General features: G+C 43.1%; 1 protein-coding gene across 1 annotated transcript in view; it reads right to left on the bottom strand.

The window, feature by feature from the left end:
* Nucleotides 1-1,233: 1,233 nt before the first annotated feature.
* Nucleotides 1,234-22,524, bottom strand: part of LOC108523301 (Down syndrome cell adhesion molecule) — a 337,477-nt gene continuing 316,186 nt past the window's right edge. Inside the window, exons 27-31 of the mRNA XM_017863826.1 lie at nucleotides 22,024-22,054; nucleotides 14,585-14,700; nucleotides 10,832-10,981; nucleotides 2,931-3,128; nucleotides 1,234-1,544 (exon numbers count right to left, since the gene is read on the bottom strand). Of these exons, the coding sequence (XP_017719315.1) occupies nucleotides 1,234-1,544; nucleotides 2,931-3,128; nucleotides 10,832-10,981; nucleotides 14,585-14,700; nucleotides 22,024-22,054 (806 nt within the window). The remainder of the gene's footprint in view (nucleotides 1,545-2,930; nucleotides 3,129-10,831; nucleotides 10,982-14,584; nucleotides 14,701-22,023; nucleotides 22,055-22,524) is intronic.

The following is a 22,524-nucleotide window of genomic DNA, read 5'->3' as shown; positions in this document are numbered from 1 at the left end:
CAGCTAGGCCTTATCCCATAAAACCCAAGGGAACTGCAGTAATTCAAAAGTGAAGATACATTTTTGAAATGGAATCAGAACAGTGGTGTAGAAAATGGGTAAAATGAGAAAGAAAACTGGATTCTGTAAGAGTGGATAGATCAGTCTGTGAAGGAAAGTCTACAGGCAGCTATTTCAGGGTGAAAAGGAAAAAGTGGTTCTTCAGATGAGAACTACAATTGGCAGCCATATGTTGGATTCCAGCTGAAGATGTGTTGTATTTGCCCTGTACAATGGTTTACAAATATCCAAGGCAACACTAAAAACGCTGTGACTTTCCATAGAAAACCCAGATTTCTGGCTTCTCTTAAAACACAAGCCCATACTAAGGCCCCCATTTTCACTTGTGATCCGTTGGCAGGGTCTTGCTAGAATATTTTCCTTTAGACAGCAGTGAACTCTGAAATGGCCCATGTCCCCATCACTCCTTTGACACGGTTCTTAGCCTCTGCATTCTATTATCTGCCAGGCCCTGCAGACCTCAGAATGTGCAGCTTTCTTTACAACCCAGATGATTCACAGGGGTTCAAGTTGAAGACCAAACCACTGGCTGACCTAATGTTAGCCAGTTACCATCACCTTGTGTAATTCAGTGAGGCCAACTCCCAAACACTGGCTACAGTAAGACCTCTCCCCTTTCAGAAGCCCTCAGTGTGGCAGTTTTAAAACCCAGCCCTCGCATGTTTAACAGTCTTCCCCTCAAGCAGTGGGGGGGCCTCTTTCTCTGCAATCAGGGCTTCCTGGGCTCTGTGACTGCTTGCCTAATAGAATACAAGAGAAATGATAGCTGTGTCAGTTTCCAGGCCCAACCTAAGGAAACGGGCTATTTCCACAGACTGTGTCTTGGGCCATTTGCTGCTAGAACCCAGCCACCATGCTGTGAGGAAGCTAAAGCACCTTGTGGAGAGGCCAGCACAGGGAGAACATAGCCAGGCCAGTGAGCCAGTTTGGAAGTGGATGCCCAGCCCCAGGAGAGCCTCTGCAGCATGGCACCCTCACTAGACCCCACCCACATTTCAGATTCATAAAATAAGTGACTGCTGTAGTTTTAATCCAATGAACTTTGGGATGGTTTGTTATGCAGCCATCAATAAACAGAGCACCCATTTGGTCTGAACACTGAGAAGGGCTTTCATAGCAGATGAGGGAGAACCAGGAAGGTGCACTTCCCTGAGCGACGGCCCCCACGTGGTCTTACTCACCTGGCCGATGTGCCTTTGGAACTGCCATATTCATTACTCTTCCTCCATCCTGAGGTTTGGGGGGAGATGCAGTGAACCTGCAGATTCCCGATTCGGAAGGGGTGCTGGAGGTCAGACTGTCCGTGTACTCATTTGTCCCTGCCGTCAACTGTTCCGATGACGTGTCTGATATGAAGCACTCTGTGATGGTGAACTTGGCGTGTCTCAGTTGCTCTTCCATCTTGGCGTGTTCATAGGCCCTGGCCAGTTCTTCGTAAGTGGAGGAGGCACTTTCTGTGGAGACCATGCTGCTTCTTGCTCGATCTACACCATGAAAGAGAAAAACAAGACGGATGACCCACCATCAGAAGTCTGAACCAATGGCATGGCCCTTCCTGGCTTGGGACTGTTTTCTTCCAGATCATGGTGGGACCTGGTAGGAGTTCTGGTTCCTTGTCAGAGGCTCCTGAGGCCAGCTTCACAAGCCTCAGCAGATCCGGCTAAGGAAAGCTTTGTTGCAACCAAATTGCTGTAGTCAGATGTTCCAGCTTGGGACATTTCCATAAATAAGTAATGCATTCCTTCTAAAAAAGTCCTGCTTTTAGTGAAAACAGCAGGAGTGGCAGTACCCCTCTCTCTGCTCCAACCTGCAAATGGATCTGTGCCCTAGAGACTCTTTCACTGGCATGAATGATTTGAGCTGCAGTTCAGTTTCTGGGGCCTCAGCTCAGGAAGCAAGATGTGACGATATTTAGAAATAAAGACATGACACTGCACGGAAATTGGCCACAAGTGCAGAATGCTCCACAACCCCTGGGATGCATCTTCTGTGGTGATTACCCTCTATGGGGACTAGAAAACCATCAGGACAAAAACCGGTGCCCACATGCCTTTGAGCTGGGCCACGTCATCTTGGTCAGGGAGATATCTGCATTTCAAATGCACTAAAAAGTTTTAAGGTCGCCTCTGTGGAACTCTGAGACTCTTCTAAGAGAAATCACAGCCATAAAAATAAATTCACATGGCGACAATCCACCTCTGGAACACTGTTTTGAAGTATATCATCAAGAACAAAAGAAAAATGAGTATTAAAATTTCCTACAGCTATTAGATTCAGACGTAATTTCTTTTCAATATTTAAGGGGGGAGTGGTGGGCAACCCAGTGCTATTCTTAGGCCCTGTCTTCTCTCTGAAGTGAAAACTTGGTGGTTGATGGCATAGACTGAATGACTTACCTTATAACCAACCCCTGTTTAATTGTCAAATGGATCAGCCTATGTTCCCTATAGAGGGTGCTGTGACCTCATCATGTAACTTCAAGTGCAGTGTCTTAATCCTGGAGAAGGTAGTGGGTCAGGCGCCCTCAGAGTGTAATCAGCAATTATTGCAATCACGGGGGTGCAAATTTAAAAATGTCTCTATTTCTCCCAGTGGGGTAGGAACTAAATGGAGAAATAAGCTTGGGTCTCAGATTCAGGACACCTGCAGAAGAGATGCAGTTTGGTTCTGTGTTGCCTTGTGTGGAGTAAAGCCTATGCAGTTGTATTGGTAACTGTTAGATAAACCGCTTAACAATTTGAAAGTGACCTTCAAAAGAACATCAGTGGGAGGGAGGAAGCCCTCTCACCCCTCCCCAAGGAGCCCATGAAGCTCGAGGTGTGGGGGCTGTGCTGGAATCCAGGGATGGAAGAGGCAGCATCAGGACCTACCTGTGTCTTGCGAGGGGCTGACGCTGTAACTGTCACTCTCTTTGTCTACTGATCCTGTAGCCCTGGGTGTTGGCAGCCTCCAGTCTGTGGTGAGGGTGTGTGCTGAGATGGTGGGGTGGGGTCTGTTGAGGGTCCACTGGCTGGCATAGCGGTTTCTCGCTGTGGGCCCAGCCTTGGCATTCCTCCTGGTGGTGGGATCTGTGAAGAGCCAAGAATTGTGTCTGTCTTTGTCTGCAGAGGAGTGTGGTCAGCTGAGAGCAAGAGCGGAGGTCAGTGCCTCCCACCCAGCCCTGCCGACTTGCCCACACCCTCCAGGAAAACTTCCTTGACTTCTCCTGTGCAGAGGATACTTTCCCTTTCCTTTATGGCTTGAAACCTTCCTCTGATACTTACGTGTTTAATCAGCTCTGAAAGGAAAAGAATACCCTACTTGGATTCAGAAGTTACATATTTGAGTCTTGCTCTTGGCCTTTAATAATGTTATGATGCTTCTAAAAGCTAGAAATGGAATGAGGGGAGACTGACAACAATTATAGGACAAAACAAGAAAATTTCAAATAGTGATGAAGATTATAAAGAAAATAAAACCAATTACTGTGCTAGAGAATGACTTGAGAGAGGTACTTCAGTTATGATGTTTGCAACCGCAATTAAATGAATGATGGTACAAAAAAAAATAACGTTATGACCTGATGCACATCATTTAACCTTCCTGGGCATCATCATCTTCTGTAACACAAGGACGCTCAGCCCAATGTGTTCTGACACGACCTCCTTTCTACAACCTTAGGTGTTGTTATGAGTGAATCATGTCCCCCCAAAAGATATGTTCACGTCCTAACCCCCAGGACCTCAGAATGGATGATCTGGTTCGGAAATAGGGTCATTACAGATGAAATTAGCTAAGACGAGGTCATACTGGAATGGGGTTGGCCCTTAATCCACTATGGCTGGTGTCCTTATAAGAAGAGAACACAGACACAGGAGGGGAGAGGGCCATGGGATGATGGAGGTGGAGACTGGAGTGCTACAGCTGCAAGCAAATACATTTCTGTGCTGTGAAGCCACCCATTTGGTGGTACTACGTTAAAACAGCTCTAGGAAGTTAATACAGATGTTGCCTGTATTTTTGTTTCTCATATTACTACTCATTGTTTTAATGATGACTATTTTATTCATTCAATTGAAAGCTCCTAGAGCAGAGGGACCATATTGTTATGTCCCAACTCTCCTTAAGCCCCTTGCGTATGATAATACATCTCTGTAATGGAATTGTCCTAACTTTAACACAGGCACCTTGGGTTATTTAATATGGAGAACAAAGGGTTAAGCTGGTGCCAGATGGGTTTCATTTTCTCTAAATCTGGAACCAAAGACAGCAAGTCGATGGGGTGGACGGAGTTCTTAGCTCAACCCTTTGGTGAGCTAAGAAGAAGGATGTTCCACCAGCAGAGATTGTCAGGTATCAGAGTGGGCTACGACATTGCCTTTTCCAGAATTCTGTGGAAAACGAGAGGTTCAGTTACCTGGAATGATTTTTCGGGGGCTCCAGCCTGGAGGCAGTCTAAGGTCCTAGATGGGTCTTTTCTACCTTTGAATTCTCTGCTTCTCAAACAGCAGTTTGATGCAGTTATATTTCAGTATGGTCTGGTCACTTCTAAACCCAGCAGACTGTATTCACTGTTGGGCCCTCACGAAGTTTCAAAGGAGCAAAACAGACAGGGCCAGCCTGTAATGTTATTGCACTGATTTATTTATGTGCTTTCATGAGCCCGGCAGTGTCTCCAGGGCAGGGGCAATGGTATCTCTCTTTGGATCCATCCATAGAACCTACAATAATTCCTGACATACAGAGTTTTCTGAAGGAATTCATAGACCTAGGGTTACTTTATGAAGGCAACGGAAGCTCAGAGAGAAGTGACACAGCTGTCAAGTGATAAAACTATAACCCAAACCTTCTGCCTTTTCAGTTCAGATAATGCCTGTTACTTGACCACATATGGCCAAATCCTCAGTGTCTAAGTTTCCTAGTATAGTGTCTACATGACCCTGGCTTGCTTATAATTCCATGTTGGAACTTGAAAGGCTAACACTGGGAAGATGCAATGACTTTGTTTTTAAATGGAAGATTTCCTCATTGCAAGTTTCTAGTTAATTGGATTTTGAACTTAATCTATCATTCTGTGTTGCTGGAGAGGCACGTTAAGATGGCAGCCAAAGAGATAGATTTTAAGATTTCCTAAATCATCAGAATACTCAATCTTGGTGAATATTCTCTGGGGCATTGATTTTAAGACACATTTCATCCCTTACTTGCACAATTCCATGGAAGACTTCATTAGAAGATTTTTTTTTGGCCTTGATGAGAATGTAAATGAGTTATGCTGGAGCTCTACACAACCAGGTATGAATGATAATTGGGTTTCTTCACTGAAATGCTAGGAAAGAGGTCCTCAAAAGACAGAAAACATTATGATGGGTAAGAGGCTAAATGTCTTCCAGGCACTATCGACTTGATAAGTGGAGCTTAAATTACTGGAGCTTGTTATTTCAATGCTAATGAGTTTTTTCCAGAAAATTACCCAGTCCCTTACATAAGTTTTGAAAATTTTCATTTTTATTCTTCTTTAAGTTTCTTGCAACTACAACTGTTGCAGCTCATTCTGAGCAGGTTTATGTCTGGCATGGAAGTTGGGGGGTGGTTGGGGGGTATAGTTTGCTAGTCCTACTTCAAGGATACAATTATTTCTTCCAATCCCCCAAACCTTGACCCTCGTTTCTTCTCCTTGAGCTCACTCCCCAATGGTGGGGCAAAGATCTTCACTGTCATAGCCCCTTTCCTCATTAAGATCACGCTATTTGGAAAATTCCATGGGAAAGTCGCACATGTCAGCCTTGATTCAAAGTCAGGTCTCTTTTCAAGTTAATTTTGTTCATAATCTCGTTTTTCTAGATGAGAACAGTTTTACTGGTGGCCTGATAATGTTGAAAATATAGGTCAGGATATTAGTTTCCTTAAATCACAGCCCTCAGTTCTGTTCTGCGCTAGGCAGGCATCCTAGGATCAAAATTGTCTCAGTATGTAGAATGCTGGAGTATTTGACACATTTATTTTTTAATAATTGTGTTTTTAGAACCATTGTTTTGTACCTGAACTGAACTCTGCTATATGATAATGCCTAAGATAGCAGCTAAAATACAATTTTTACTTGGATTCCACGGGTAGCCTTTTTTGTGTAACTTACTAGCTCATCTACTAAGCAAATGAACGCTGGGATTTACTGCCCCTTCATGGAAAGTATTTTGATAGGCTCCCAGCATTCTAACATAAATAAAACTCGGTGATTAAGCATCACGCCTGCTCAGCAGCCCATGAGTTGGAGGGCATAGGATATAAATAGCTCATGGCCTTTCAACCTGGGGTCTGAACCCTAATTAAGCTTCTGCCCATTGAATCAGATTATTTTAATTATCCCAAATTTGGGATGACAGAGGATTTTGTAGATAATAGGGTTACAGAACGTGTCATATGTACTGTGATCATGCTTTTAATGTTTTTGTCCGTGCCATTGGTTTCCATATCTTGTAGTTGTGGAGGTCCAGCTTTACGTAACAAATTTACTATTTGTCTCATAGAGAGGATGAAACTGGGAGATCTGAACACTCCCTCATGTAACTAACAAATGTTTATCCAGCACTTATTACATCCTGGACCACTGGATGCACCTCACCCACCCCAGGTATTTCCCTCAGGACCACTGCTAGTCCCATCCTGGGTGACAGAAGGCATTTTGTTTTGTTTTGTTTTTTTTCAGAGTATCAACAGTAGATTCGAGTCCATGTCATAAGCTTTTGTCATTGAATGTGCATATGTGTGAAGTCTATTCTTTAGTCTCTACATATCCTATATGTAGCATCTCTACCTAAAGGCAATGTAGAATGACTGAGAATGAGAGCTTTGGAATTAGGCTGCCTGGGCTGGAAGTTCATATTCACTACTCCCTGGCTGTGTCACTGGCCAAGTGACCTTGTCAGACCTGCCTAATCCCCTCGTCTCTGAGACTAGGTGATGTCATCACCCACCTTAAGAGCTGTCCTGAAGTTTGAATGAGATTAATGTGCCCAAGTGCTCTGGGCACAAGGGGCAGGCTCAGCCGGCCCTGCCTATGATTCCCGTGCAGCAAACATGACTCAACATCTTTTTCTTTTCCATTCCCATTGTTGCAATCTCAGAACATGATGGCTGATTGGTATTTATCCACTACATGCCTGTGTCAGACACTGTGGCTGGTATGCAGATGAGGACACGAATAGAGTCCTAGTTTTCCAGGGTATTATAATCCACAAGAGAGACAGAGAAGTAATCAGTGCAGCAGAACAGCCAAGGGATGTGTTTTCACACACTGACAGAGATAAATAGCAAATTGTTACGATTTCTCCCACCCTTATAAGAATCTGTTGCAACCCTCTGGCAAACTAATAAAACGCCTAGAAACATAACTTCTACAATGCAGTCATTCTGGTGTGCAAGCAACATGTTTTAGATGCTCTTCTCAAAAATAAAGAATTCTTGCAATGACAACACAGTCCTAACATATAAAATAGAATCATGATGTCTTTTCTAGCTGAGAAAATAGAGAATACAAATGAATCTCTGCAAATATGCCCAACTGCAGTGAGAAAAACCTGCTCCATGGAATTCACTGAGGTAGAAACACCTGGGCAGAGGTGAGAAGCTCTGGTGCAAGAAGCTAGTTGGGGAACTGTGCTTCAGAAAGTTCATGAGTTTCAGACTCTTGAACCCACTGTGGGGCCAGTCACCCATCATTTCTAATTCTAAATAAAACATGGAGTGTTGTCAGTCCCTCGCACTGTGGTTTTTGAGGAACATTTAACAAAAAAAAAAATGATCCAGAAGATCTTTTACTAATACAGAGGGTTCCACAAGTGCTAAATGAATAAGCTCATTTTGGAGAGTGAGGGGGGAACCAGAGACTGATGCATGCATTTGAGTAGATTTGCTTGATGTTGGTAAACATCACTTAGTGAAATTCATCACAAAGGAAACAAACATTGTTCTATAAGCTGCAGTGTTTCCCTGTGATCATCAGGCTAAGCCCCAAGGACAGCATCTCAGCACTCTCAGAATGAAATGCACCTGCCACACGCTGGCTTAGGGTACCCTGCAAGATGAGGACACCTGTTTCTCTGTCTCACCTTTTCCCTGCCTTTCACTGTGTCCCAGTGCCAACTTCCATCCTCATCATGCGGGGAACCTTGGGAGCTTTTCCCTGCCACCCCCTCTGCTCTCGCTGTGGCTCTGATCTTGTTTCATGTCTTCTCCTCACTGTAGGTCTTCCCGAATGACTTGGACCCAAGACAGCCCCTCCCACTGCTCCACATGCCCGCTGACTCACCATGGCTTCATTCTCTTTCTGTCTAGGATTTACCAAGACATGAGAAACACTTTAGTTCCATGTCTGACGTCTGCCCCCTGACTAGAATGAAATGAATGTCTTTTTGTGTCTTACTCATGGTGTATCTCCATCACACAGCACTGAGCCATATATGTAAACTGAAACCTGAATAAATATTTTTGAAAGCTGAATGAACGCATGAACATTCCCAGCCCTGCTTCCAACTGTATAGCCATGAGATACACACACGTCTCTCCCACGTGCATCCTGCCTGCCACTCACTGACCACTGGTTTACAGTATCTGCTTGACTCAGGTTCATGTCTCTGTGGATATTTTACATGCCAACAAATCAACTTCCCCATTATTCTGGGGCTGACCATGCAGCCGGAAGGTTGCCAGTGCTTTTGTTTTGGGCTGCTTCTTCTCCTGTCTGAACTATTTACGACTAGCTTTATGCATTCTCGGCTGCTAGCTGACCATTGAAAGGAAAGTAGAAATGCATGTTGCTTTTTACCTGGCAGGAAGAACTGATGTGCTGGAGGGGTCCTGCCCTGCTGCGTTACACACAGGAAACATTTCTAACCCTTGGGGCAGTGTTTCTTAATGTGGGGTCCAAACAGCCAGCATTAGAATCACCCAGGGTATCTGTCAGCATGCAGATTCTTAGGCCAGAATCTCTTGGTGGAGGCCTGGAATTGGTATTTTAAATAGGCACCAGGTGATTCTGATGCGTGTAAAGGTGGAGAATGAGACCAAGGACATCTGCTCTGTTGTCTCTTTTGCCTACTCTTCCGCTACCGTTTCTAACAGAATGCTGAAGCCAAGGCTGCATCGCTCTAAAAATCGAATCCTTTCAATATCTATAACTTTTTCTGATGTAGCAGGAAAAACGTGGCTCTTAAACCCATCGGAGCAGTGTCTTGAAGCAGCAGCAAGCCACGCCAGGCAGTTCACAGTGGAGAAGCCAATGGCTGAAGAGACGTCAAAGTCCTTGAATCTTTTTTTTTTTTTTTTTTTAAACAGAGCCTTGCTCTGTCACCCAGGCTGGAGTGCAGTGGCGCAATCTCGGCTCACTGCAAGCTCTGCCTTCCGGGTTCACGCCATTCTCCTGCCTCAGCCTTCTGAGTAGTTGGGACTACAGGCACCTGCCACCAGGCCGGCTAATATTTTGTATTTTTAGTAGAGACGGGGTTTTCTCCGTGTTAGCCAGGATGGTCTCGATCTCCTGACCTCGTGATCTGCCCGCCTCGGCCTCCCAAAGTGCTGGGATTACAGGCGTGAGCCACTGCGCCCAGCCTGAATCATTTTTTAAGAGCAAGGCTCTGGCACACACCCCTTTGCAAAGCTAATTCCCACTCATATCTCGTTTATGTCTTCAGAATGTACTAATGTGATCAAAGAAGAAAGGGGAGAAGAAGATTAGACAAAAGGAAGAGGTAAAAGACTTCTTTCAAATGTAGAATGTTCTTGAAAACATTTTTTAAATGAATTTCAATGCCTGCTGAAACTGTTTTCTGTATATTACAATGTTATTTTGTAGGCAACGGGTTTACTTCATAAAGCTCACTGCATTTTGCAAATGCTTCTCAAGCTAGGATTTATGAAGAATAGCTTTTAACATTATAATACTTATTTTTCTAATAATAACACACTAGGAATGTAAATTTTTGCAAAGAAATTGATTAGAGATTTGAAAGCTAGACATCAAAGTTTCCAAAATGATGACAATCAGGACATCAATTTCTCAGTCTTTAAAGAGATTTAGGAATGATTCCAATTATGAAGAAATAAGAGTATCTAATTAATAAGCTCTAGATATATATTAGGGGATTTACCTTCATTGCAGTAATTAATTTCCATATATTATGGATGCAAATATTAATAACAGAATCCAACATAATCTTCACTTTAACCAGAACTATAAGAAAAGCATAAGCTTTGGGGATAGACAGGTCTGTTGCTGAATCTTGGTTTTACTACTTACGTGTGCAACTTTATGCTGTTTGCATAATTTATCTGAGGCTACAGTTTTCTCATCTGCAGAATAGAGGCTATGATACCTACTTCATGAGTAGGTATCTTACAGGATTGTTGCAAAGATAATTTGCATGACATCATCTTTCTATCCCAATTGATACACACTATCTTTCTATCCCAATTGATACACACACCAGCAGATACACACTAATGTGGATTACCTTCTTCCTTTTCTGTGTTGCCTAAATTAAAAAAAAAAATACATGTACCTGAAATTTCTAGCACTTTTTATAGTAAACCAATACTAACAGTCATTCAACTGACATAATAATAGCCAAGATCCATCCATAACAGCTCATTAGCCCAACTAGAGATGTTATTATACCCATTTGTTTCTCAGGCATAGGTATGAAAAGCCACACATTTTCCTTTGAGAGAGAAAGAGCATTACTATGTTTTCAGCATTGTTAACACCCACACATTTTACGTGTTGTTGACCACTCACTCGTTCCCGGCCGAGCATCTGAAACATCCACTAAGGGCCCAGTGGCCTGAGACACCGATTGGTAATGGACCGTGTGAGTGACCGTCAGGGACTTCTGCTTAGCTGCCTCTCCAAAGTCAGCATCCGTCAACAGAACCGTGGAGCGATCATCTACAGAACGGCAGGAACACAGACAGAAAGCCAAACACGTTTACCTCCATTCCAACCACTCCCTGGCCTTTTCTCTCCTGAGGCACTTGTGTTACGGTTAATGACAACCACAATAACAGCCTCATCTAAAGCGACAAAAATGATTGCAAATTCAAGCACTGAATCAGCATTACTCTAGAGGGCTAGGAATAGAAGCTTCTTCCTAGGGGTTGGTTTTGGGAGCACTGAGCTAAGAAGAACCATGACTATGCAGAGAAGGAGCTCTCCTTTCTCTTTGGGCTTGGTTTTTCATTAAGCTAACATTGATTTGAACTCTGGATTTATGTGTTTGTCAAAAGCTTCTCTGAGACATCATCTGCAGTGCCAGCCCCCTCACCAGTGATGAGGCTGTCAATGAAGATGGATCCCTTTGGCTACTGGGAAGCTCTGTTTGCAGGACTAGAAAATCGCCACTGCAGTTCTCTCTACTGAGGCTTGCTCTTATTCTGAACTTGGCAAATGTTTGGAGGGGAAATAAAGAGAGGAAAACATGCCAGTCTTCAGAGCTTATTGATTCCTCTATTTTAAAGGACTCAAGGTACTTTCCTTTTCTTCCCACCTCCTGTAAGCTTTAATCACTCTAGAACATCCATTAATTGACTTCTCCTACGTGATTCACTTGTCAGACTTCCCAAGTCCTACTGCCGTGGGCACTTGAAGGTGAGCAAGGCAGGAGCCTGGGTTTGGATGTGTTCTGGGCATCTCAGTGTTTGGAGCAGGAGCCGCTGTTTGAGCTGGGTCATTATTTGGTGGTCCAGGGTTCTCATTACTACCTTGTGATATGTTCCATACTTTTTAAAGAGCTTTTTTACTCCAAGGGAGACTTTGGCTAGGATATATAGATTTTTCATAAATTTTCAAAGACTGCAGCCCAGGATGCTGTTGCTGGGAGTTTATCAGTCAGCAGGGACCACGCTGCAGCCTGCCCTGACACTGCAACAGGGATGCAAAAGTCGTAAACAACACAGCTCGACGCCCATGCCCAAAAAAGGCTCTGAACAGAATGAACCTTACAAAATCCAATTACTCAGGCTCTGGCAGGAAAGGAAAGCCTCTCGAAGTTAGAATAAAATTTCTTGGCAGAGAAACAGAGGAAAGGCTGCCAAAATGTCTGTGAGTATCCCAGCGCGTGGTGCGGTGAGGGTGGCACCACAGCAGGCGCCAGGGCTTGGCCTGGAGGTCCGGCCCCGCGGCGGTCACTCGACTCCTCAAAGAGGGGGTGGCTCTTCCACAGAGACAGTGTCCTACAACTGGACCCAGCACCAGAGGCTCCATGTCTACATTTGTTTTTTCATTAATGATGGGAGGTGTCATAGTTTCTAGCATGCAGGACTTTTCAGATCACACCAGATGATCTGTGGGGCTAGGTTACACACTTTTCATGGAAAATTTTGGGCGCCCGTCTGATCATGAGGTTAACCATTCATACTAGTTGGAAATTAATGTCACTGTAATATTGGATTCTTGTAGTCAGAGCCTGGAGCATTTTAAAGCACCACAGTTCTACTTCCCAGTAATTAGAAAATGCCATCGACCAATTGTCAGGCATCACAAGGAGGTCAAGGGCTCTTGCTGATAGATGATCCTGCATGGACTGGGATGGATCTCTGGCTAAGGGTCATATTTACAAACAGAAATGACTGGCAGAATTTCTCTGGTGTTAAGCCCCCAGTGACCAGCTCCTGGCAGGCCATAGACCACTCATGGCATCTGCGTAGCTATCTATTTTCGTAGCCATATGTAGGATTATTAAGTCTAGTGAGGTGCATTTAGCAAATATTGTAACCGTGTTATATAACCATAGTGACCTCCACAAGCTATGTAACCTCTCTACGTCTCAGTTACAAAAGAACCTTTTCCTATGTGGGCTGGAAGGGTTAAATTAAATAATGCATATAAAGGGCTTATAAAATTACATGGTCAAAGGAATTACATTCTGATTTTTGAAATTTTTTCAAAGGAAATTTTTAGTTTTAATGCCCAATCTACTGGGTGAAACAAAAGAGATTCCAGGTCTACCTTTCCCTTTCCCCCCAAAAAAATTATCAAAAGCAAAACATAGTAGCTTATCCCTTATCCTGATACAAGCAAGCTAATAAAATCTTGTGTACTTTAGGGCAGGTAGTGCCTCTTCATATACATGGTTTAACTGAAGCGTTTCACTGAAGTTAGCCCATCAAGAGCCACTTTGGACTTGACCAGTCTTGCTTTAAGTGCTGCTATACCTGGACCAAATGCGACTCCAGCTAGGAGAATCCAGGCCTTAGAATTTAGGAGCCATTAGGTCAAGATGTTTCCAGTGGTGGGTGGCGCAGCAGAAGGGCAAGGGTTGATGGAGGAGGTGTTCTGCCCACGTGGCCTCTTACCACTGCCTTCCTGGCAGGAGGGAGCCGGGCTATGTGCTGAGAGTCAGGCAGTTTATCCAGACCACAAGGAAGGGTTCCCCTGGAACCCATGTCAGCAAACACCTTCCAAAACAAACATAGCCAGGTTTGAAAAGAGGCAGCCTTGGAGCCTGCCTCAGATTGTTTCCATGGGCACTTAAAAGCTTGGGTAACTTCTGGTTGAGGGTGTCTTGGAAGCAGCCTGTTGGTGTGGAAGCAGGTGGCCTGCTGCTGTGCTAGCTGTCACTGGAGACAGACAGCATGGTGGTGAGTGTGGCCAGGTGGGGAACCTGGTTCTGCGCCTGTCTCTGTGACCTTGGAATGCTACATAGACCTCTCCACATCTTGGTTACAAAAGCAAGACTTCTTTCATAGGTTGGTTGAAAGGTTAAACTAAGTAATGCACATGAAGTGCTAACAAAAACTATGTGACATTTACAGAATTCTCAATACATGTTAGCTATTCTTCTCATTATTATTGGAAAGGAAATATAAGCTATTTCACTCCAGAATAAATAGAATAATCGAGGGAGGCAGTGTAGGGTAATGGACTTCAGGTGGAAAGAGGCTGGGAAGAGTAAAGACACTTGGGTTCTGGGTGAACAAGCCAGAAAACCTCCAGGTGGCTGTTCTGAAACCCTAAGACTAGGGCCCTGGTGTTTTTCCCAAAGTGCTGCTGGGGAAACAGCTGCAGGATGTTTCTGGGGCATAGGTGTGGGGGAAGATGCCCTGTACAAAGACTTGTGTTTGTTTAAGTGTTAAGTATAGTTTAAAAGTTTTCTTTAATGACGGCTTGCGTTATCAGAGTTGATGAGGGGGCTTTAGAGTGCAGGCCTTCTGGATTGATGTGTATTTGATTACAGATGTTTATTCCTTGGAGTGGCATCCATAGCCTCCCCTGGAAAGATCCCAAATGGATCAGAGCTGGGGGATTTCTGTCCCAAATGCCTGGAAATGAATGGCATATTGGCATATATGGTGGTATATATAAGTCAAATTTTCTGCACATTTGCTGGTACTTACTCTTCTTCACAAGAACAATTCTCTATTTTCTAGCTTTTGTACTCATGTAGCCTTCAAGACACTCTCCTTTCTGGTATTTCCCACACCCTGGGGTTTGGATTGAGAAGGCATGGCTGTGGCAGCCACTTTGTGTAAAGTGGCAAATAGGGCACCTTACCGATGGTCTCCATTGTGTCTCTCTCTTCAATCAAAAGCTGAGCCCTGGGAATGTCGATGTGCATTCGCAGGGTTTGCTGCTGCTTGCTTAAGGTATCTGAAGTCCGAGTATTCTTACTGGGAATAAAATGGGGGAATGCATTAACAAATCCAGTTCAGTGTTAACATTCTACCAACATGAACCTGTATACCAACTTAGTTTATTGTCTAAATATACAATACCTTGTGGGGAGGGGAACAGAAAAAGTACATACTATGAATATGTTTCCTTCATTCAAATGTTATTTATTAATATTAAATTTCAGCTGGCTGGGGAGTTTCAGAAAATATAAATTGTCAGTAGAGACTGGCTCTACATCTATCAATAGAATCTTTAGAAAGTTCTCATTTCTTGTGTAAATGCTAAATGAAACAAATGAAAAGCAATTAAAAACCCATAGCATTTTCATTTGTCAGATATGAGATATTCCAGTGAGGGTGAGGAATAAAGCACCAGATATTCCAAAGATGGTGAGGGAAAAAGCACGTCCACCAGCTGTTTGTTGGATGGGAGTTTTACTAATGGATTTGTATTTATATCTGGTGTCATTTTATGTGTGTTCTAGAAGCAAATCACAAACCTTGTTAGCTTCCCTGACATTAGTTTTCCTAACTGAGAGTACATTTTAGAACAGAAAAAAGAAAAGCAATTACTATCATAATTTAATCTCAAAATTTGTGTTCCAGAAAATTACTCTTAGAGTGAGCTGTTCTCTAAAAGTAAATGAAAATAAGTAGTAAAACTGCATGGTAGAATTGTATTCAGTTATGGCCTGCAGTTAAAAAAAAAATCTCCACGTTGCACAAAAATCTAAGAAAGTCAATAAAGACCTTAATTAGCAATCCACATTAGAAGGGTGGTTGTTCAGTCTTTACAGAATAATAAGAATTTACTAGATGTTCAAATAGTATTTGCTAAAGCATCCTCTAAGAAGTAACAGTCACTTGGATAATCCAATCAATGGCATAATCTATAGCATCCATCAATCCAGCTCAATTGTTGTTAACACTGGTTTTGAGAAAGATTTCCGGAGCCTAGTTAACCCAATAATGGTTTACCTCTGTTACTTTTAATGGAGACCAAAATAGGAATACTCACGCTACATTTTAAATGCTTTCCCCTCTAACCGAGCCATTCACCCCAAGTCCCAAGGCTCTGCCTCCACCGATCCTTCCCTGTTAATGAGGACTCATCCATTCTTGAACCAAATGGTGGACAGAATCTTAATTATCCCAAAGTGAAGTTCACTCAAGTACCCGCTTAGATGTTTGCCTGATGAGATCCATGTATACTCCTCATTTGAGGAAAAGCAAATTATCCCATGAGAAAGACAACTTCTGAAAGGTGCAACATTTCTACTTAGGACTTGATCTTGAACCAGATTTCTTGCTCTGCAGATGAGGAACTGGGTTATGTACCTACATCATGCTAATTATGCAGAGCCCAAATTCAAACGTTTTGTCCTGATTTTTCACATGGTCTCTGTACTCTTTCAAATTACCTAACTCACTTCTCATTTATTGATTTTTTTTAAAAAGAGAGTAACAAAAAATTTCAAATAATCATATAAAATGAAGAGCATTTTGGTTACTTGGGGGTGTGCATTTACGGCATGCTTAGACAAGCTATATTTCCACAAAAACATATGGGGAACTACTCCTCTGTGAATATCCCAAAGATCTGTTTAGAAACCTCACTAGGGACTTGAGCTTGTCCTTGCACCAAAAATAGAAGTGTGAGCTAGTTCCTTCTGCTCTTCATAAATAGTTATGAGGCAGTCAGCGGCTGCTCTATTAAATAGCAATGAACACCAAGTGCAGGCTATACTTAAACAACAATAAGGGGTCTGCTACCAGACTGCCACAGGAAGCAGGCTAAATAATGGCTGTGAACTGCCACGACTGGCTGGCATCAAGATTTAGAACATGATCCGACCCTGCGAGCCAGGACGACCAAGGCTGGAGGTAAATTCTTCCTCCTCAGAAGACTATAAGAAAATGGCCCAACAAACCTTGAGATTCAGAAGCTAATTGTTTTTTGTTGTTGTTGTTGTTGTTGTGATTGTTGTTTTTTTAGAGACAGGGTCTTACTCTGTCACCCAGGCTGGAGTGCAGTGGTGCAATCACAGTTCACTGCAGCCTTTTTTTTTTTTTTTTTTGAGACAGAGTTATGCTCTGTTGCCCAGGCTAGAGTGTAGTGGTGCGATCTCGGCTCACTGCAAGCTCCTCCTCCCAAGTTCACACCATTCTCCCGCCTCAGCCTCCTGAGTAGCTGGGACTACAGGTGCCTGCTACCACATCTGGCTATTTTTTGTGTGTGTGTTTTTAGTAGAGACGGAGTTTCACCCTGTTAGCCAGGATGGTCTCGATCTCCTGACCTCGTGATCAGCCCGCCTTGGCCTCCCAAAGAGCTGGGATTACAGGTGTGAGCCACTGCACTCAGTTGGACTCACAGTTCTTCTTTCTCTTTGCACTTGGCTGCTCCTTTTGTTTAGAACACACTTCCCCTGCTACCCCCAAAACTGCCATAGCTGGCTCCCTCCTTGCAAGGCTCAACTCAGATGCCATCTTTCCAGTGGAGCCAGGCTGGCCCTGTGATGGGGATGTCTCATGAGTTCTCTCCCCATTCTCTGTTTAATTTTGTCTCCTTGGCACTTATTACTCTCTAGCATATACTTAATTGATTTATCTTATCCATTATCTGCCTCTCTCACTGGAAAATATGCTCCACCAGGGTTTTCTTCACCTGCTCTGTTTCCTGTGTCTCCCTAGAACTTAGAACAGTATATGGCCAAAGTAAGTGCTCAATAAATATCTGTTAAGTAAATCCTCACACTGATTTATTTTGAGGGCACAATGTGAGCTGAGTGACTTTGTTTTGAGGCAATAATATCCTTCTCATTCTAAAAGGGTCATTGGATTCCAACTAAGTTATTTCATTACTTAATATGTGCTGTCATTTTTGACAACCTATTGTTACATTTATATTTACCACTCTGTGTTCTGTGAACCTCAAAAATGATAACAATTGGTCATCAGAACGGCAGCAAACCTTAAAAAAGTGATCTGAACAAACCTCCTTTGCAACCTGGAAAAAGAGTCCAAATGTTTTCACTGTGGAAGCAAAAATTGCATCTTTTTTGCATGGCATAGGATTGTGCTAAATATATTATTATTGAGCTATAATCTTCAACTATCCATTTATTTGCCATCTGGTTGTTTGATTAAAATGAGAAGAAGAGGAGAGCAGAGGGGGTTTCACAGGGCAGAGAATTTCCCGGCTTAGCCAATCAATTATTTGCAGCCGCTGCCACTCTTCAAAGTCTTAGTAGTCCATCATCCTCCCAAATATGACACAGAACACTCCTTAAATGTACAAATGACTGTGGGACTGTTAGGAGCATACCTCATTATAACACTAGGGTAGAGATTTTTTATGTGCACAAACATACGAACATCAAAAAAGCTAAACTAATTTGACCATTCCATTTGAACCTTTTTCTACTTACACCCAACTCACTCAGTAATACTGATTCCTGGACCTTAAACATTATATATGTTAGCTCTCTACAGTCTATAGGTTAGCTCTTTAGAGCGAGCACCTCTTAGAAGGCTGTTTCTTTTTTTTAATCTTGCGTAACAATATAAAAGGACCACCTTTCTATCTGGGTGTGAGGGATGCAGTCTCTCTTCCCTGGGGTGATGTGCGTGGGTGAAATAGGTGGGTATCTAGGAGCATGAAGCTCAGCAATGGGTGATGCTGCCATGCCAGGGATCCCTGGGGACCCAGGCTGAGTGGTATGTTCTGCTGTCCCACCTGCTTTCCTGGCCTGGCCCTCAGCTAATCTCCCTGAAATACGCAGATACTTCTTGGTAGAAAATGGTTGAAAAATAAATGTTACATTGACCTAGAACACAGAACATGGAGTGCTAAAGCTAGAAACAATGTTGAATGTTTTATTTTTATTTTTTAGGTAAGGAAAGCAAGACACAAAGTGGTAAAAAAGACCTGCTAAGATCTGAAAACCAGCTTATGGCCACACGGGGCCTAGAACATAGACTTGTGGTTCATATTCTCACTGTATCAGGCTGCCAGCTCCTTTGACTTCCAGAAACAACAGCAGCACAGACCAGGGGTAGCTGTTCAGTATCCTTCTCTCTGCCAGTGGACACGATTTGTCTGGACCCCTTGGGACATGTCCAAAAAAGGTTGATCCTAAATTGACCAGTTAGGTAACGAGGTCTTTGTTTGCTTGGCCCATTCACCTGCCAAACGTAGATTGAACCAACCTTTCATGGGTGAAAGCTTTGCTTTTACTTCTAAATTAATCCCATACAAATCCACCTATTTGAGAAGCTTGAAAATTCTCTTCCTTTTCAATCACTATCAGAAGTGGTTGTGATTACTGGTTTTACTGTTCCTAATTCATTCTGGCAACTGGCAATAGGAAGACCATAATTAATTCCTCCTCTTATCAACAGATGGTCTTGCAACCACAGCAACTGCCCTGTTCATAGAGGATGCTTGCTAACGTCTTTCTCAGAGGCTAGGCAGAAGGAGTAGGAATACACTCTAGAACATCAGGAGAAGTGAAAAAGCAAATCATCCTAACTGAACAAATGTTGAACATGTCAGAAAATATAGCCCGCAGTTTCACACCCTCTGGACAAAGGCATGATGTACAGTTTGGAAGTAGATAGGGGAGGGGCCCGGGTAGGTTGTGCAGAGCACAGCTGAGGGGAGGAGAAGCTGTCTGGGGGGCTGCAGGAGCCCTGCTCGGTGTACGGACTGGTGAAGCAGGCCAGGGGTAGGGGCTGCTGTGGTGAGTAAAAGTCACGCCATTCCAAAGGGGCACTGTGCCTACCTCCAGGCACCATTATGACCTCAGCAGTGTCCAATATGGCCAGGGCATTTTCAAGAGAAATCAGAAAGCCAATTTTTTTTTTTCTTTTTTTTGAGACGGAGTCTCGCTCTGTCGCCCAGGCTGGAGTGCAGGGGCGCGATCTCGGCTCACCGCAAGCTCTGCCTCCTGGGTTCACACCATTCTCCTGCCTCAGCCTTCCCAGCAGCTGGGACTGCAGGCGCCCGCCACTACACAGCTAATTTTTTGTATTTTTAGTAGAGACGGGGTTTCACCCTGTTAGCCAGGATGGTCTCGATCTTCTGACCTCATGATCCGCCCACCTCGGCCTCCCAAAGTGCTGGGATTACAGGCATGAGCCACCGCGCCCGGCCCAGAAAGCCAAATTTTGTATGAAATCTCCTCATTTTAAATGTCATCAACTAATTCATATTTTTAAAGTCTACCTTTGACAATTTCTTTTATTAGGTAGATCAGTTATTACAAGTCAAGTGACTCTGACTTCTTTCTTTTCCATGTTTTATCAGATCTGCTCAACACAAGTGCATGTGTGTTTGGATGTATTCCCTGTGACCCATAAATGTCACACAAACAAAGAGCACGGGCTGAAGGCATCTCATGCAATGTCTGTAATCTTCTCCCGGAAGTGTGATGAAGTACCCCTTGTGAAGGAGATACTGCACAGGGAATTTGCATCTTTGCTTTTCCTCTGAGCTCCAGATTTCTGCTACCAGTTGTCTATTTGACACTTCCTCTGGATGCCTTAAAAATAATCCCAAATTCAACATGACCCAAACAGGTCTTTTCACTCCCATCAACACCTCCTCCCAACCTACCTTCCAAAAAAATCAAAAGTCCATAGCCTGCCTCTATCTTCCTCATCGTGGCAGATGGCACCAACATTCATCAGATCAGTCACAACAAATGCATTTTAGAGTTATCCTTCCCTGGTGACTCAAGCCTGTAATCCCAGCACTTTGGGAGGCCAAGGTGGGTGAATCACCTGAGGTCAGGAGTTCGAGACCAGCCTGGCCAACATGGTGAAACCCTGTCTCTATTAAAAATACAAAAGTTAGCCAGGCATGATGGTGGGTGCCTGTAATCCCAGCTCTTTGGGAGGCTGAGGCAGGAGAATCGCTTGAACCCAGGAGGCAGAGGTTGCAGTGAGCCGAGACCACGCCATTGCACTCCAGCCTGGGCAACAAGAGCAAAACTCCATCTCAACAACAACAACAACAACAACAAGAACAACAACAACAACAAGAACAACAACAACAACAAAAGAGTTATCCTTCACATCATTGTTTTACCTACGACTCACATTGTTTTAAAATACAGTATGGCCAAACAAAATGTCTGTAGGATGGAATCTGTGTGCCAATGGCATTCTACTACTGCCTTCGGTCTTCAAAGATACTAGTGATATGGAACATGTGAAGTTTTTAAATAACAAAAAAGTACTAATTTTATATGTGTAGATGGAGAAGGAAGTCACAGCCAAATGTGTTGGTGATGGGAGTGGGAAGAGATCCTAGATCCACCCTCTTTCTCTCCCACGGAAATCATCCTAAACTGGCAATGTTGAGTTCACCATCGGAGTCCTTGACATTTTCCCTACTTATTTTCTAGACTCTGATTTTCCTTTTTCACTTTTCATTTAATCATTGCAATATGAGAGGCCTAAAATGCAAATATCAGGGTGAGGTAACACATCAGGCAATTAATCCATGTGTGTAAATGCTTCATATCAGAGTGTTCCGGTATTTACAGAGTAAAAAGTTGGGACAGCACAAGAAAACTGAACGTTTGAAGAGGGGGACTGGGTGGAAAATAGAGTTTGGGGACGTGAAAGCAACACACTTGTCACAGCTTTGCCGATCTCAAGCCTGTGGACGTGTGAAAGGAAAGCTGTGAAGGATGCATTTCTGTCTTCCACAGTTGTGAACATTCTCGTACTTACTCAATAACCACTCTTCATTCATCCCCTCCACGGTTATGAATGAGGCAACTGCTGTGCTGGCTACTCCTAACATGAGGATGAACTATGAAGGCTGTGACTTCCAGGACCAGAATAGACAGTGAATAGACAGTGGTAAGAGGAGCTGATGGGTGCCCTGGTGGAGGGTGCTGATGGAGACCCAGAGCCTTTGAAGAGCATGGGGCACAGCACATTCCTTTTGTGCTTTTCCTTTAACTTGGGTGACTCTGTTAGAAAGAAGGCTTGACCTCACGAGTAGTAAATTTAGGTGAAGGCAAAACTAAAGCTACTTCCTCTTTATGTGCCTCTGTTCCCCAGCTAATGGGAAGCCTTCTATTGGTTGTGTCCAGCCAACAAGACATGTCTACAAATACATCATTTTCATCTACACCTTCAGCTAGGTATTACATAAATATTTTGGAATGTATAGGAAATTGCATTCTTTTCTAAAAAGAAAAGACATTTTCCATTTCAGACTGCCATTATTAAAAAAGGAAAGAAATTGTCAAGGCAAGTTGGAAATTGTTCTTTCAAACACGATATCTGGGGTCTTGTTCTTACCTCATGAGCATTTCAGCTAAACTCTTTGCATCTGGGGAAAGAAAGTGAACATTAGTACATGGTAAATAACTCATTAACATTCACTTAGGCATTTATGACAAATACTCTACAGTCAGATCACAACAGTCATTTTTAAACACAATCATATACCCAGATCACTACTAATGACCTAGAGTTTTATGGAGACCTTATTTCTTCTAAATGGGACTTCTAAAATATATCTTATTTTAATTACAAAAAGATCAACATAACTATCCTATGATTATAGCATTCTCAGACATCTACTAAATGTTTTATTCCAACCTACAGTAACTTCTAGGAAATCCAATTTTATTTTCGGTAGTCAGAAAATTAACATTTTGAGAGTATATCATTTATGTTGAACAAACCCATGCTTTTTGTTATCAAAATATCAGAAGTAAGTGGCATTATTACAGAGCTCTGAGTTCCTCGGGTTGACCAAAGAATTGTATAAATGAAATATAAATGTTCCTGGAAACT

The sequence above is a fragment of the Rhinopithecus bieti genome, unplaced genomic scaffold, assembly GCF_001698545.2.
Source record: "Rhinopithecus bieti isolate Rb0 unplaced genomic scaffold, ASM169854v2 scaffold_73797, whole genome shotgun sequence".
Taxonomy (NCBI): Eukaryota; Metazoa; Chordata; class Mammalia; order Primates; family Cercopithecidae; genus Rhinopithecus; species Rhinopithecus bieti.
Note: the sequence above shows the minus strand (reverse complement) of the source record. Positions and strands in the feature narration are given on the sequence as shown.